A 16,455-nucleotide genomic window follows, 5' to 3' on the forward strand; every position below is an offset into this window, starting at 1 on the left:
ATGGAACTTTGCCCAGTGTTGATGAATAAGCCCCAGTGTCTGTACCCAAGCAAGGATATAGACTATGAGCCTGGGCTGGGGAATAAGGCATAGCCAGAGTGAGGCCTAGTTATCTTGCAAATACAAGTGAGGCCGAGTTATTTTGCTAATACAAGTGGGGCCGAGTTATCTTGCAGCTGGGTTCAAATAAGGAATGTGATGGTTTACACTGAAATAAAATACAATATGAAGATCAAAAGCAAATGACCGTAGAAGGTTATCAAAGGGTAAAGTTTCCCTTTAAATCTCAGATGACAGTTAGTGTAATTGCTGCTGAAAGGCGACTGCCGATACCATTCCCCATGCAGGGTGTTCTTGTTAAAGGGACAATGCTCCGGCTCGCCCATCTCTCTTCTTGTTCCCACCTTGTCTGTGACTCGCTCAGTCGGCACCCGGCTCCATTTAATGATAACTTCCCAGCTGTGCATTAACAGTCTGTCTAACTAACTGTCACATTGAATAAATTAGCCAGATAAAAATATCTGCTGAGCCCACTTGCTTTACATGGTGGCGCTTAATTAAACTGCAATTAAATACATAATTCCAATGATTTTGCCCTCACACGTTTTAGAAAATAAGCGCACCCCATGCTGACATTTAGAGCATTAAGTCTAAGGGCAGGAACATTTGTAAAGAAAGTGTGTGTGTGTGTGTGTGTTATACACAAAGAATTTTGCCTGAAGATCTAATAATCTGATTTATTAGTGTTCTTTGTTACAGGAAAAAACAAAAGAATTATTTGACATCTTTTGGTGCTGTAGCTCTCTAGCCTGGGACTTACACTATGACAGTACCTCCCTACTATACCTGCTACAGTCACACTCCCTTCCCAGAGACTATTATCCACTGTTACTATAGACACCATCTCTCCCTACTATACCTGCTATCCCACAGTCACACTCCCTTCCCAGAGACTATTATCCACTGTTACTATAGACACCATCTCTCCCTACTATACCTGCTATCCCACAGTCACACTCCCTTCCCAGAGGACTATTATCCACTGTTACTATAGGCACCATCTCTCCCTACTATACCTGTTATCCCACAGTCACACTCCCTTCCCAGAGACTATTATCCACTGTTACTATAGGCACCATCTCTCCCTACTATACCTGCTATCCCACAGTCACACTCCCTTCCCAGAGACTATTATCCACTGTTACTATAGGCACCATCTCTCCCTACTATACCTGCTATCCCCTCAGTCACACTCCCTTCCCAGAGACTATTATCCACTGTTACTATAGACACCATCTCTCCCTACTATACCTGCTATCCCACAGTCACACTCCCTTCCCAGAGACTATTATCCCACTGTTACTATAGACACCATCTCTCCCTACTATACCTGCTATCCCACAGTCACACTCCCTTCCCAGAGACTATTATCCACTGTTACTATAGGTACCATCTCTCCCTACTATACCTGCTATCCCACAGTCACACTCCCTTCCCAGAGACTATTATCCACTGTTATTATAGGCACCATCTCTCCCTACTATACCTGCTATCCCACAGTCACACTCCCTTCCCAGAGACTATTATCCACTGTTACTATAGGCACCATCTCTCCCTACTATACCTGCTATCCCACACTCCCACTCCCTTCCCAGAGAGTATTATCCCACCGTTACTATAGGCACCATCTCTCCCTACTATACCTGCTACAGTCACACTCCCTTCCCAGAGACTATTATCCCACTGTTACTATAGACACCATCTCTCCCTACTATACCTGCTATCCCACAGTCACACTCCCTTCCCAGAGACTATTATCCCACTGTTACTATAGGCACCATCTCTCCCTACTATACCTGCTATCCCACAGTCACACTCCCTTCCCAGAGACTATTATCCACTGTTACTATAGGCACCATCTCTCCCTACTATACCTGCTATCCCACAGTCACACTCCCTTCCCAGAGACTATTATCCACTGTTACTATAGGCACCATCTCTCCCTACTATACCTGCTATCCCACAGTCACACTCCCTTCCCAGAGACTATTATCCCACTGTTACTATAGACACCATCTCTCCCTACTATACCTGCTATCCCACAGTCACACTCCCTTCCCAGAGACTATTATCCACTGTTACTATAGGTACCATCTCTCCCTACTATACCTGCTATCCCACAGTCACACTACCTTCCCAGAGACTATTATCCACTGTTACTATAGGCACCATCTCTCCCTACTATACCTGCTATCCCACACTCCCACTCCCTTCCCAGAGAGTATTATCCCACCGTTACTATAGGCACCATCTCTCCCTACTATACCTGCTACAGTCACACTCCCTTCCCAGAGACTATTATCCCACTGTTACTATAGACACCATCTCTCCCTACTATACCTGCTATCCCACAGTCACACTCCCTTCCCAGAGACTATTATCCACTGTTACTATAGGCACCATCTCTCCCTACTATACCTGCTATCCCACAGTCACACTCCCTTCCCAGAGACTATTATCCACTGTTACTATAGACACCATCTCTCCCTACTATACCTGCTATCCCACAGTCACACTCCCTTCCCAGAGACTATTATCCACTGTTACTCTAGGCACAATCTCTCCCTACTATACCTGCTATCCCACAGTCACACTCCCTTCCCAGAGACTATTATCCCACTGTTACTATAGACACCATCTCTCCCTACTATACCTGCTATCCCACAGTCACACTCCCTTCCCAGAGACTATTATCCACTGTTACTATAGGCACCATCTCTCCCTACTATACCTGCTATCCCACAGTCACACTCCCTTCCCAGAGACTATTATCCACTGTTACTATAGGCACCATCTCTCCCTACTATACCTGCTATCCCACAGTCACACTCCCTTCCCAGAGACTATTATCCACTGTTACTATAGGCACCATCTCTCCCTACTATACCTGCTATCCCACAGTCACACTCCCTTCCCAGAGACTATTATCCACTGTTACTATAGACACCATCTCTCCCTACTATACCTGCTATCCCACAGTCACACTCCCTTCCCAGAGACTATTATCCACTGTTACTATAGGCACCATCTCTCCCTACTATACCTGCTATCCCACAGTCACACTCCCTTCCCAGAGACTATTATCCACTGTTACTATAGGCACCATCTCTCACTACTATACCTGCTATCCCACAGTCACACTCCCTTCCCAGAGACTATTATCCCACTGTTACTATAGGCACCATCTCTCCCTACTATACCTGCTATCCCACAGTCACACTCCCTTCCCAGAGACTATTATCCCACTGTTACTATAGGCACCATCTCTCCCTACTATACCTGCTATCCCACAGTCACACTCCCTTCCCAGAGACTATTATCCACTGTTACTATAGGCACCATCTCTCCCTACTATACCTGCTATCCCACAGTCACACTCCCTTCCCAGAGACTATTATCCACTGTTACTATAGACACCATCTCTCCCTACTATACCTGCTATCCCACAGTCACACTCCCTTCCCAGAGACTATTATCCACTGTTACTCTAGGCACCATCTCTCCCTACTATACCTGCTATCCCACAGTCACACTCCCTTCCCAGAGACTATTATCCCACTGTTACTATAGACACCATCTCTCCCTACTATACCTGCTATCCCACAGTCACACTCCCTTCCCAGAGACTATTATCCACTGTTACTATAGGCACCATCTCTCCCTACTATACCTGCTATCCCACAGTCACACTCCCTTCCCAGAGACTATTATCCACTGTTACTATAGGCACCATCTCTCACTACTATACCTGCTATCCCACAGTCACACTCCCTTCCCAGAGACTATTATCCCACTGTTACTATAGGCACCATCTCTCCCTACTATACCTGCTATCCACAGTCACACTCCCTTCCCAGAGACTATTATCCACTGTTACTATAGGCACCATCTCTCCCTACTATACCTGCTATCCCACAGTCACACTCCCTTCCCAGAGACTATTATCCACTGTTACTATAGACACCATCTCTCCCTACTATACCTGCTATCCCACAGTCACACTCCCTTCCCAGAGACTATTATCCACTGTTACTATAGGCACCATCTCTCCCTACTATACCTGCTATCCCACAGTCACACTCCCTTCCCAGAGACTATTATCCACTGTTACTATAGGCTACATGTACCCCTATTACACCCCCGTGACATTTAAGAGGTTATCTCAAATGATATAGACACCTCCTAAAAACACCAGAAAGAGACCGCATGTATGTTGGCAGAGTCAAGTCCCACAGAAGTTCCAGGCTTTATGAAGCGTGAAACAATGAGTAAGGCCCAATATAACATGTTCATATGGAGATAGTAGTGGCATCCAAGTTTGAGCCCCTGCACATGGCATCCTGGCAGCCATACTATAAAGCCATAACCAGCTGAAACTCATATTATACAAAGGCCCCTTTGTCAGGGCTGAATCAGCTGAAGCTTTTTTATTTCATTGTGAATCTACTAAGTGTGCAGCTCATGACCAGAGGCCACAATTAACTCTGGGTCTGTATGAGTTCACATTTATTGCACTACAGATGGAAGGAATGTGAGCAAAATTGTGGTCGTTATTTTTGTGTGAATATTGCAATATTTGCTTTTCTGCTGCGCTGCAAAGGGAAACAAACTGGAATCTGGTCACTGACCTTGAACGTTAAACTGAGAACATGAAATAGTTGAACATCCACAAAACAATCAAATCATAAAGTTACAGAATGTCTTTGATGAGAATAACAAGGGGCAGGAGACAGTTACCTCAGTTACAAACAGGGTGCGGGGATCAATGATGTCCAGGAAGTGTCGGAATCGCCCATAGAAGTTGCTCTGAAAGAGAAGACAGAACAGCATTTAGCAGACATGTCCCACCTTGCTGTACCATAATAAGCCACTTATTTCCTGGCACATGGGGTGCTATTGCTGGAGACCATGCTAAGAAAATCCACATAATAACTTGGACACATACAATCCAATTATTGACTGGCTAATTAGCAAGCAATTAAAGGAGAACTAAACCCTAAAAATCAATGTGACTAAAATGCTATATTTTATATAGTGAACTTATTGCACGAGGCTAAAGTTTCAGCTTGTCAATAGCAGCAATGATCCAGGACTTCAAACTTGTCACAGGGGGTCACCATCTTGGAAAGTGTCTGTGACACTCACATGCTCAGTGGGCTCTGATTGGCTGTTGAGAAGCTAAGCTTAGGGCTCGTCACTAATTATCCAGCAGAAAATGAGCTTCCCTGGCTGTAATATAAGCTGATGCTACAGGTTTGCTGATTATTCAATTCTGATGCTAATTGCACTGGTTTCTGTGCTGCCATGTAGTAATTATGTGTATTAATTACTAATCAGCCTTATATTGTGACATTTCTATTCTATGTGTACTGTATATTGTGAGTGGGTCCCTAAGCTCAGTAAGTGACAGCAGCACAGAGCATGTGAATCAGTGAATCAGCAGAAAAGAAGATGGGGAGCTACTGGGGCATCTTTGGAGACACAGATCTTTACTGCTAAAGGGCTGTGGTTGCCTTGGGCTGGTACAGAAGCACAAAACATCATGTACAACATTTCTACCTACTTCTTTAGTTCTGCTTTAAGCAATCAAGTCATGCTATATTTTAACAATATCTGTATTACTGTATTACTTCAAGCAAGCTGCAGGAGATTCAATGTTACGTATCAGAATGTTATATGAGCAGAAGGCTGTGAGGGAATGCTGAGAGTTGCAGTTGGACAACCTTGGCACAGACCCTCACTCCAAGCTCTCACTTTATTTATATTGTGAATAGAACCCGCTCATTCAGTTTCATTTCCTTGAAGGGGTGATTCACCTATAAGCTGGCATTTAGTATATTATACAATGGGTAATTCTGAGCAACTTTTCAACTGGTCTTCAATATTTATCGTTTTGTTAATCAATTGCCTTTTACTTCCGACTCTTTCCAGATTTCACATGGGGGTCACTGACCCCATCTAGAAAATAGGGGTGCACCAAATCCAGGATTCGGCCGAATCCTTCTGGCCGGCCTAACCGAATCCTAATTTGCATATGCAAAATAGGGAGGGAAAAGTGCCTGACTTTTTGCCACAAAACAAGGAAGTAAAAAATGTTTTCCCCTTCCGACCCTTTATTTTCATATGCAAATTAGGATTCGGTTTGGTATTTGGCCGAATCTTTCACAAAGGATTCGGGGGTTCGCCTGAATCCAAAATAGTCGATTCGGTGCATCGCTACTATATACAAATGTATTGTTATTGCTACTTTTTATCACTCATCTTTCTATTCCGCTCTCTCCTATTCATATTCCAGTCTCTTATTCAAATCAGTGTATGGTTGCTAGGGGAATTTGAACCCTAGCAACCACATTGATGATACTGCAAACTGGAGAGCTGCTGAATAAAAAGCTAAATAAGTCCACAACTAATAAAAAATGAACCAATTGCAAATTGTCTCAGAACATGCCTTTCTACATCCTACTAACAGTTAATGTAAAGGGGAACAACCCCTTTAATCAGGTAACAGCAATTTATTATAGTTTCCTGATGCATCCTAAATAGCCAGCACATGAATCACCTGACGGACAATCGTGATTTATATCCAGTTAACAACCCTCGCCCAATCCTTCCAAGAGGAGAAATCAATATAAAGAAGGGATTATCCATGTGTAAATTCCCATTGAATTTGCTGGTGGCAGGAAGAAAACAGGACTGAGGGGATGTATAACCTCCCTGTATAATTAATAGCCTAGGTGCCTTCTGACTGAGCATCACCCCATTTCTTTCCCCTTATATATTAGGCCACGCCGCTACACTGGTTTCTTATCAAAGACTGTATCATGGGAAGGAAACAATGGCATTTTATTGCACAGCAGAATCTGCAAGAAAAGCAAGCAGATGCTATGGAAATGGTTGAACATTTTTGCTTTAGCTGGAACCTGTCTATCGTCGTAGCCAAGGAACCAGATGCCATAACCAGAAGTTTAAAGGACAAAGCTGGTCTCAAGAGCTTACGCTCTAGCAGAGAGAATTTGAAACCACAGCAGCAAGATTATCGGTGTAAGGATCACAAATGCCGGTGCACTGAGACTTTTATACTGAACCCAATAAAGTGTTATAAAAGCAGAGCATGAGCCCAAAATAAGGCAAAGTGCACAGGAATAGGTTTATGGGGCAATAAAAAGTTGTGCTTGTTTGAGCCACAGACTCTGTATAAACCACAAGGAAAAGACACAACCACACAGTGAAATACAGTCAATGTTGTTTAATTGGGGCCAGCACAATACTCACCTTATAGATAACCACCAAGTCTTCAGGCCCATTCTACCATCATAGTACAGGTATGGGATCAGTTATCCGGAAACCCGTTATCCAGAAGGCTCCAAATTACAGAAAGGCGTCTCCCATAGACTCCATTATATCAAAATAATAAATATATAAATAATAAAACAGTAGCTTGTACTTGATCCCAACTAAGATATAATTTAGGCATGCACCGAATCCACTATTTTGGATTCGGCCGAACCCTCGAAGCCATCGCAAAAGACTTGGCCGAATACCGATCCGAATCCTAATTTGCAAGGGGAAAACATTTTTTACTTTCTTGTTTTGTGACAAAAAGTCACGCGATTTCCCACATCATCCCTAATTTGCATAGTCAAATTAGGATTTGGATTTGCTTCGATCGTGCAGAAGGATTCGGCCGAATCTGAATCCTGCTGAAAAAGGCCAAATCCTGCCCGAATCCCGGATTCGGTGCATCCCTAATATAATTAATCCTTAGTGGAAGCAAAACCATTCTATTGGCTTTATTTCATGTTTACATGATTTTAAAGATCCAAATTACAGAAAGATCCTTTATCAAGAAAACCCCAGGTCCCGAGCATTCTGGATAACAGGTCCCATACCTGTACCACACAGTCCCCTTTATGTAGGATTTAATCACAACACACGGGCCCAAACACATTCACCATTATTTTCCCCTCTCTTTAAAGGGGTGGTTCACCTTTAAGTTAACTTTATTATGTTATAGATTGGCCAATTTTAAGCAACTTTTCAATTGGTCTTCGTTATTTATATGTTGTAGTTTTTGAACGATTTACCTTTTTCGTCTGACTCTTTCCAGCTTTCTAATGGAGGTCACTGACCCCATCTAAAAAAACAAATGCTCTGTAAGGTTACAAACGTATTGTTATTGCTACTCATCTTTCTATTCAGGCCTCTCCTATTCATATTACAGTCTCCTATTCAAAGGAGTGAATGGTTGCTAGGGTGATTTGGACCCTAGCAACCAGATGGCTGAAATTACAAACTGAAGAGCTGCTGAATAAAAAGCTAAATAAGTCAAAAACCATACATAATAAAAAATGAAAACCAAATGCAAATAGTCTCAGAATATCACTCTCTATATCATATTAACAGTTAATATAAAGGTGAAAACCCCATTTAAAGGGCAAGTCAACCCCAAAATAAAAGAAAACATTATTCTAAGCAACATACATTCATTACAAGTTTTCTATGGTTTTTAAGTTATTTGTATATGTATTGCTATTAAAAGCAGTGTTTGCCTGTCTATTCTTTTCACTGAAGGTTCAGACTGTTGATACAATGTAAGATTGTGGTCTCACGATGAGGATCTGATCTTTTAAAAATCTCAACATGCTTTAGACAAGGCAGCTTATTAACAGACCTGACTTTGCTGTGGAACCAAGACTGTTGCAACACTGGGAGTTAAGCCAATGCTGCTTTAAATATCAATTGTTTTACAAATAACTTTAAAGGGGTTATTCACCTTCAAACAACTAGTTGTTTTCAGATAGATCAACAGGCATAACCACTTTTCCCAATTACTTTCTATTTTCTACGTGTCACAGTTTTTCTAATATTGAAGTGTAAAGTGTCATGTTTCACCTTCTAAAGCAGCTCTGGGAGGGGGGTCGCTGCCCCTGTAAACTGTTCTAAATTGATACATGTAGGGGCACATTTACTAAACTCGAGTGAAGGATCAGAATAAAGAATAATTCGAATTTCGAAGTATTTTTTTTGCTACTTCGACCTTCGACTACGACTTCAAATTGAACGATTTGAACTAAAAATTATTCGATAGTCGAAGTACTGTCTCTTTAAAATAAAACTTCAACCACCTACTTCGCCACCTAAAACCTACCAAGCACCAATGTTAATCTATGGGGAAGGTCCCCATAGGCTTTCCAAGCTTTTTTGGATCGAAGGAAAATCGTTCGATCGATGGATTAAAATCGTTCGAACTAAGGAAATGTGGTAAATCCTTCGACTTCGATGTCGAAGGATTTTACTTCGACGGTTGAATATCGAGGGTTAATTAACCCTCGATATTCGACCAATAGTAAATGTGCCCCTTAGTTGATACATTTGTTATCTTTGTCCCTGCTGAGCAGAATCTCTGGGTTACATTACAGGCAGCTGTTACAATTGATCCAATAGTTACTGATACTTCAGAGATGCTGCTGAGAAATGTATCAACTAATTGTTGTAAAATTGTAACAGTTTAGACAGTCTGCGCCTGAATTACTGAGCTGTCAGACTTAAACACCAGAGACACCAACATTCAACTTTATACTTAGATTTTGGAAAAACAGTAACAAAATAAATAATGGAATGTAATTGAAAAAAGTCTTTATTTCTGAAACAATCTGAAAACAACTGAACTGAAAAAAGTGTTTGGAAGGCAAACTACCCCTTTAAGAGCACTGAAATGAATGTATATTGCAAAGTTGCTTAGAATTAGGTTTTCTTTTTTTGGGGGGTTGACTTGCCCTTTAAGGGTTAGTTAAACCTTGGAAACTGCATTAGAATGGAAGCAAGTGATTCCGGTGAGCTATTTAAAGTGTTATGTAAGAACTGATTTTCCGGATAAGACTAATGGGCATTATTTCAACACTGCCGGAGTAGGAGAAGCTGGGGAGCGGGGGTCTGACCGTGTAGGTGGCACAACTGTTTTAATCTTCTTCATATTTTTATGCCCCTAAGTGATTATTTCAACAACACAGATGCACCATAAATGATTAAGAAAACGCAACATATTTCCTTCTCTTAATCATACGGCTACTGATGAAGGCTGTCACCCGGGTGCCAGCAGCCCGTTACTGTGGCAACCCCTTCCCACCAACGGCATCATGGAAACCCCCCCAAATTATGGAAGGTACATGCCCAAACCCACACGCCAAATGAAATGTAAATATACTCTAGACTGGGTTGATATTTAATTTTCTGTTTAACAAGCAATGTATTAAACGGAATGTGCTTTACACACTGCGCTGAAGTTGGTAAAAAATTTTTTTTAAAGCTTTACATTGACTTTCAGTATCGTATAGAATGGCTAATTCTAAACAAGTTATACAGGGAACTCTGAGCATTACTCATGTATTATAAGGGATAATGTACCCCCTACTGTAAATGATAAGGATATTAGCAGTCACTGAGGGGTTGTTCTGTGACCATATAAAGGCACAAGGCTGCAGGGCTGAGTGATACAGGGAACTCTGAGTATCACTCATGTATTATAAGGGATAATGTACCCCCTACTGTAAATGATAAGGATATTAGAAGTCACTGAGGGGTTGTTCTGTGACCATATAAAGGCACAAGGCTGCAGGTTGAGTTATACAGGGAACTCTGAGTATCACTCATGTATTATAAGGGATAATGTACCCCCTACTGTAAATGATAAGGATATTAGAAGTCACCGAGGGGTTGTTCTGTGACCATATAAAGGCACAAGGCTGCAGGCTGAGTTATACAGGGAACTCTGAGTATCACTCATGTATTATAAGGGATAATGTACCCCCTACTGTAAATGATAAGGATATTAGAAGTCACTGAGGGGTTGGTCTGTGACCATATAAAGGCACAAGGCTGCAGGCTGAGTTATACAGGGAACTCTGAGTATCACTCATGTATTATAAGGGATAATGTACCCCCTACTGTAAATGATAAGGATATTAGAAGTCACTGAGGGGTTGTTCTGTGACCACATGAAGGCAGAGGGCTATCATAACAGAGTGTTTATCACACATAACTGAATACAGAAGTAAAGTATATATTTGCAGCCCCTGTATAAAGACTACTAATTGATTGCGTATAAGTCCTACAGAGAGGCAGTTCTTGGGAGCAATGAGAAGAGCTTTGCAGGCGCAGGTAGGTGGCACAGAAGTGGAACAGCTGAACATTTTGCAGAGAGGAATATAATAATAGCATGATTGTGTGGTGCTTAATGTAAATGAGAAGCATCTCCAGGAAAGTAGCAAATCTCCTGGTTGTGTGCCCCTCTGTCCTGCCAAAAGCTCTGAGCATCATCTGCAGTGTCTGTCAAAAAGACCGTACAATATGTCTCCCTTTCTCTATGCCGCGTATATCTGAGGATGAGAAGTATGCCACGCTACCCTTCCACATCTGACATCATGCGTTATGGCAGCTTGCACACAGATTTCCGCTTCAAAACACCACAACACGAATCTCTCATCTGCTCCAAAAAATGCCGTTACCTCTTAAAGGCACAGGAACAACACATTTAAACTCTCCCCCAACTGATGAATTTTATTTCAGAAGGAAAGGCTAAAATTATGTAAGCTTTATCAGAAAGGTCTATATAAATATACCAGTAACCCCTCAAAGTAATGCTGCTCTGAGTCCTCTGTCAAAAGAAACAGCACATTTCTTTCCTTCTATTGTGTACTCATGGGCTTCTGTATTAGACTTCCTGTTTTCAGCTTAAACCTCCAGGGCTAGGGCTTGAGCATGCTCAGTTTGCTGCTCTCTCCCTCTTCCTGTTGTAAGATGAGCCCAGAGCTATGAGTGAGCAGGGACTCAGGCAGGAAGTGATGTCACACCAAGCTAATATGGCAGCTGCTATCCTAATCAAACAGAGAGAGCTTCTATAGGTTTTTACTCAGGTATGGTAAACCATTCTGCAGAATAAATATAGTATTATAGCTTGTACTATTGCAGCTAATATATTGGCAATAAACTGCCTCCATAGCTAAAGCCTTTTCCATTGGGGGGCACTGTGGTGCTGGAGGCTATATGATATTTCCAGCAAGCCTGATGTTTAATTTATTGGGAATTAAAGTGAAAGGAAAGCGATGAAGTGAGTAAGTGAGAAATGAGAAGTCAGATGGCAAGTGTAGAAACCAGGAGCAATTTCCCCATGATTTACCCGTTAAAGGAAAACTAGATACATTACGTCATATTAAGTGGCATATTAAAGAATCTTATCAAACTGGTATATATATTTAAGTAAATCTTGCCTTGAATCACCATTTAGTGCTGGTCTGTGTGCTGCCTCAGAGATCACCTGACCAGAAATACTGCAGCTCTAACTGTAAAAGGAAGAGATCACCTGACCAGAAATACTGCAGCTCTCACTGTAACAGGAAGAGATCACTTGACCAGAAATACTGCAGCTCTAACTGTAACAGGAAGAGATCACCTGACCAGAAATACTGCAGCTCTAACATGAAGAGATCACCTGACCAGAAATACTGCAGCTCTAACTGTAACATGAAGAGATCACCTGACCAGAAATACTGCAGCTCTAACCGTAACAGGAAGAGATCACCTGGCCAGAAATACTGCAGCTCTAACTGTAACAGGAAGAGACCACCTGACCAGAAATACTGCAGCTCTAACTGTAAAAGGAAGACATCACCTGACCAGAAATACTGCAGCTCTAACTTTAACAGGAAAAGATCACCTGGCCAGAAATACTGCAGCTCTAACTGTAACAGGAAGAGATCACCTGACCAGAAATACTGCAGCTCTAACTGTAACAGGAGGAGATCACCTGACCAGAAATACTGCAGCTCTAACTGTAACAGGAAGAGATCACCTGGACAGAAATACTGCAGCTCTAACTGTAACAGGAAGAGATCACCTGACCAGAAATACTGCAGCTCGAACTGTAACAGGAAGAGATCACCTGACCAGAAATACTGCAGCTCTAACTGTAACAGGAGGAGATCACCTGACCAGAAATACTGCAGCTCTAACTGTAACAGGAAGAGATCACCTGACCAGAAATACTGCAGCTCTAACTGTAACAGGAAAAGATCACCTGACCAGAAATACTGCAGCTCTAACTGTAACAGGAGGAGATCACCTGACCAGAAATACTGCAGCTCTAACTGTAACAGGAAGAGATCACCTGACCAGAAATACTGCAGCTCTAACTGTAACAGGAAGAAGTGTGGAAGCAAAAGACACAACTCTGTATGTTAATTGGCTCATGTGACCTAACATGTATGGTTTGTTTGGTATGTTTGCAATTTTCTATTTATGATTACCCAATAGCACATACTACAAAAAGGGTATATTATTATGAAAATGGTTTATTTACATGAAGCAGGGTTTTACATATGAGCTGTTTTATGCAATATCTTTTTATAGAGCCCTACATTGTTCAGGGGGTATAGTTTTCCTTAAAAAAAGAGCTGAAGAGAAGGATAATGGGCTGTGCCTCTTGTGTTAGCATCTGAATTCAGCAATTAGCAAATTAGCAGCTTGGCACGGATTCCGTGGCTCTGGGCTCGTGGTCAGAAAACGAGAGAATATTCCCTGGATGCGAGGCAAGCGTTGGAAAGATTTCTCACAGTCATAAGGAAAGTTCGCGTCTATTTAATACAATTGAGTCCTTGTTTGAGAGATCTGGGCTACCTCCTAATAAAACACTGCTACGTTTTCAGCGACGCTGATTGGAAACAGCCTGTTTAGAGGCAGAAAGCACCTAATGGAGTCCAAACACAAGCATCATGCTCACTGGCAGCTAAGGGGTGTATCCTGCAAGCACAAAAGAAGCCTCTCGTCTGCGCATACATGTCCTTTAGAGAGAGAAAAGCCTGTACATAAATAGTAATACATTTCATTCTAATCATTTCAGCTCATTGTTTCTACATTAGAAACATGGCAATGAGGCTATTCATGCCCTAATCCCCATGTATAATATTTAATGGAATAGTAACATCAATACATGAAAGTGTTTTAAAGGGATGGCAATATAATGTACAGTTACCTGGTAAAACTGGTTTGTTTGCTTCAGAAACACTACTATAGTTTATATAAACAAGCTGCTGTATTTATTCAAGCACAGGATACACAGTAGATAACAGATAAGTACTACTATAGTTTATATAAACAAGCTGCTGTGTAGCCATGGGGGCAGCCATTCAAGCACAGGATACACAGTAGATAACAGATAAGTACTATTATAGTTTATATAAACAAGCTGCTGTGTAGCCACAGGGACAGCCATTCAAGCACAGGATACACAGTAGATAACAGATAAGTTCTGAAAAATCCCGGCGAATTACATTCTAGCCGGCGGGAGGCGGTTCGGGGGGGTTAGTCGCCCCGAAGAAGAGGAGATTTGTCGCTGGGCGACTAATCTCCATGAATCTGAGCATGTGCCGTGACCCTTCAGGAAATCATTTTGAAAAATGTCAAATAGAGTCTATGGGACAGGGCCTTTCATAATTCTGAACAACAGGTTTCGGAGATAACGCATCCCATACCTGTATAATAAACAAACTTTGCGTATTTAGGAAACAAAACAAAACAAAATTGACAAAAAAATCTACAAAACTGTTTTCCCAACACATTTAAAAAACATTTTTTCAGTCTTCCTTTTTTTCTACAACAATTTGAATTTCCTTTTTTTAGACCTGGTAAAATACAATTGAGTCTGAAGAATCTTGGGAAGGAAAAGCATGAATAATGACCCTGCCCTCGTTAATATCATTAGCCATTTCTATGCTGTAAAAGTAATGTGATTTCAGGAGTGTTGCATTGTTGTTAGAGTGCAGAGAAGGTTATTTAGATATTCGAAGGAATATTTGAATTTATTTTGCCTTTCAGTTACAGATTCTAAACAAAGGTTCAGTTTCTTTCCATTTATACAATGTGTTCTTTCTTAAAGGGGTTTATCACCATTGAGTTAACTTTTAGTATCATGTACAAATCATTTGCAATTGGTTTGTTTTATATGATAAATATAATTCATGGTTTTTGATAGGGATTAACTGAATCAACTATTTTGAATTCAGCCGAACCCCCGAATCCTTCGAGAAAGATTTGGTTGAATACCTAACGTGAACCCTAATTTGCATATGCAAATTAGGCGGTGGATTGCATATGGATTCAGATTTAAATCCGCCAGACACGAGGATTCACCCGTTTTCAGCAGGGTTTGGTTATGACCGAATCGTCGTACCTGGCCAAAACAAAACCATGAATTTATGTGACTTTTCATCACAAAATAAGGCAGGAAAAAAAGGTCCCTCCCCTCCTTGATTTGCATACGCAAATTAGATTTGGGATTGGAATACCGAACCAAATCCTGGATTCGGTGCATACCTAGTTTTTGAGTTATGTCTTTTGTTATTCAGCAGTTCTAGTTTTCCATTTCAGCGATGTGGTTGCTAGGGTAGAAATTGCCCTAGAAACCATGCACGGATTTGAATAAGAAACTGGAATATGAATAGGAGAGGCCTCAATAAAGAGATGAGTAATAAAAAGTAGCAATAACAATACATTTGTAGCCTTTCAGAGCATTTATTTTTTTAGATAGGGTCAGTGACCCCCATGGAAAAAGTCAGAAGAAGAAGGTTAATAATAAAAACTATAAAAAAAAGAAAAAAATTAAGACTTATTGAAAAGTTGCTTAGAATTAGCAGTTCTATGACATACTAAATTTTAAAGGAATTGTTCAGTGTAAAAATAAAAACTGGGTAAATAAATAGGCTGTGCAAAATAAAAAATGTATCTAATACAGTTAGTTAGCCAAAAATGTAATGTATAAAGGCTGGAGTGACTGGATGTGTAACATAATAGCCAGAACACTACTTCCTGCTTTTCAGCTCTCTAACTCTGAGTTAGTCAGTGACTATAAGGGGGTCACATGGGACATAAATGTTCAGTGAGTTTGTAATTGATCCTCAGCATTCAGCTCGGATTCAAAAGCAACAGTTATGACCCATGTGCCCCCCCTCAAGTCACTGATTGGTTACTGCCTGGTAACCAATCAGTGGGAAGCAAGAGAGCTGAAAAGCAGGAAGTAGTGTTCTGGCTATTATGTTACACATCCAGTCACTCCAGCCTTTATACATTACATTTTTGGCTAACTAACTGTATTAGATACATTTTTTATTTTGCACAGCCTATTTATTTACCTAGTTTTTATTTTTATACTGAACTGTTCCTTTAAGTTAAATCATACCTTTAACTAGAAGTCTTCAAAATTCTGCCTTTCCTCAACCTTCAGCTGAGAAACTCTGGGCTTTCAGATAATGGAAAGTGATTCCCTGGGTGTGAGGGTAGGGGAATGTTGTGTTTGATTAATGATATCACCCCCTCCCTTCCCCCCCAGCAGCCTAACAACAGAAC

The 16,455-nt window shown here is 41.1% G+C and overlaps 1 protein-coding gene across 1 annotated transcript in view; it reads right to left on the minus strand.

The window, feature by feature from the left end:
• The window catches only part of sfxn5.L (sideroflexin 5 L homeolog), an 89,943-nt gene that overhangs the window by 67,803 nt on the left and 5,685 nt on the right, over positions 1 to 16,455 (minus strand). Inside the window, 1 exon segment of the mRNA NM_001197285.1 lies at positions 4,798 to 4,866. Within this exon segment, the coding sequence (NP_001184214.1) occupies positions 4,798 to 4,866 (69 nt within the window).

This window comes from Xenopus laevis, chromosome 1L (assembly GCF_017654675.1).
Source record: "Xenopus laevis strain J_2021 chromosome 1L, Xenopus_laevis_v10.1, whole genome shotgun sequence".
NCBI lineage: Eukaryota > Metazoa > Chordata > Amphibia > Anura > Pipidae > Xenopus > Xenopus laevis.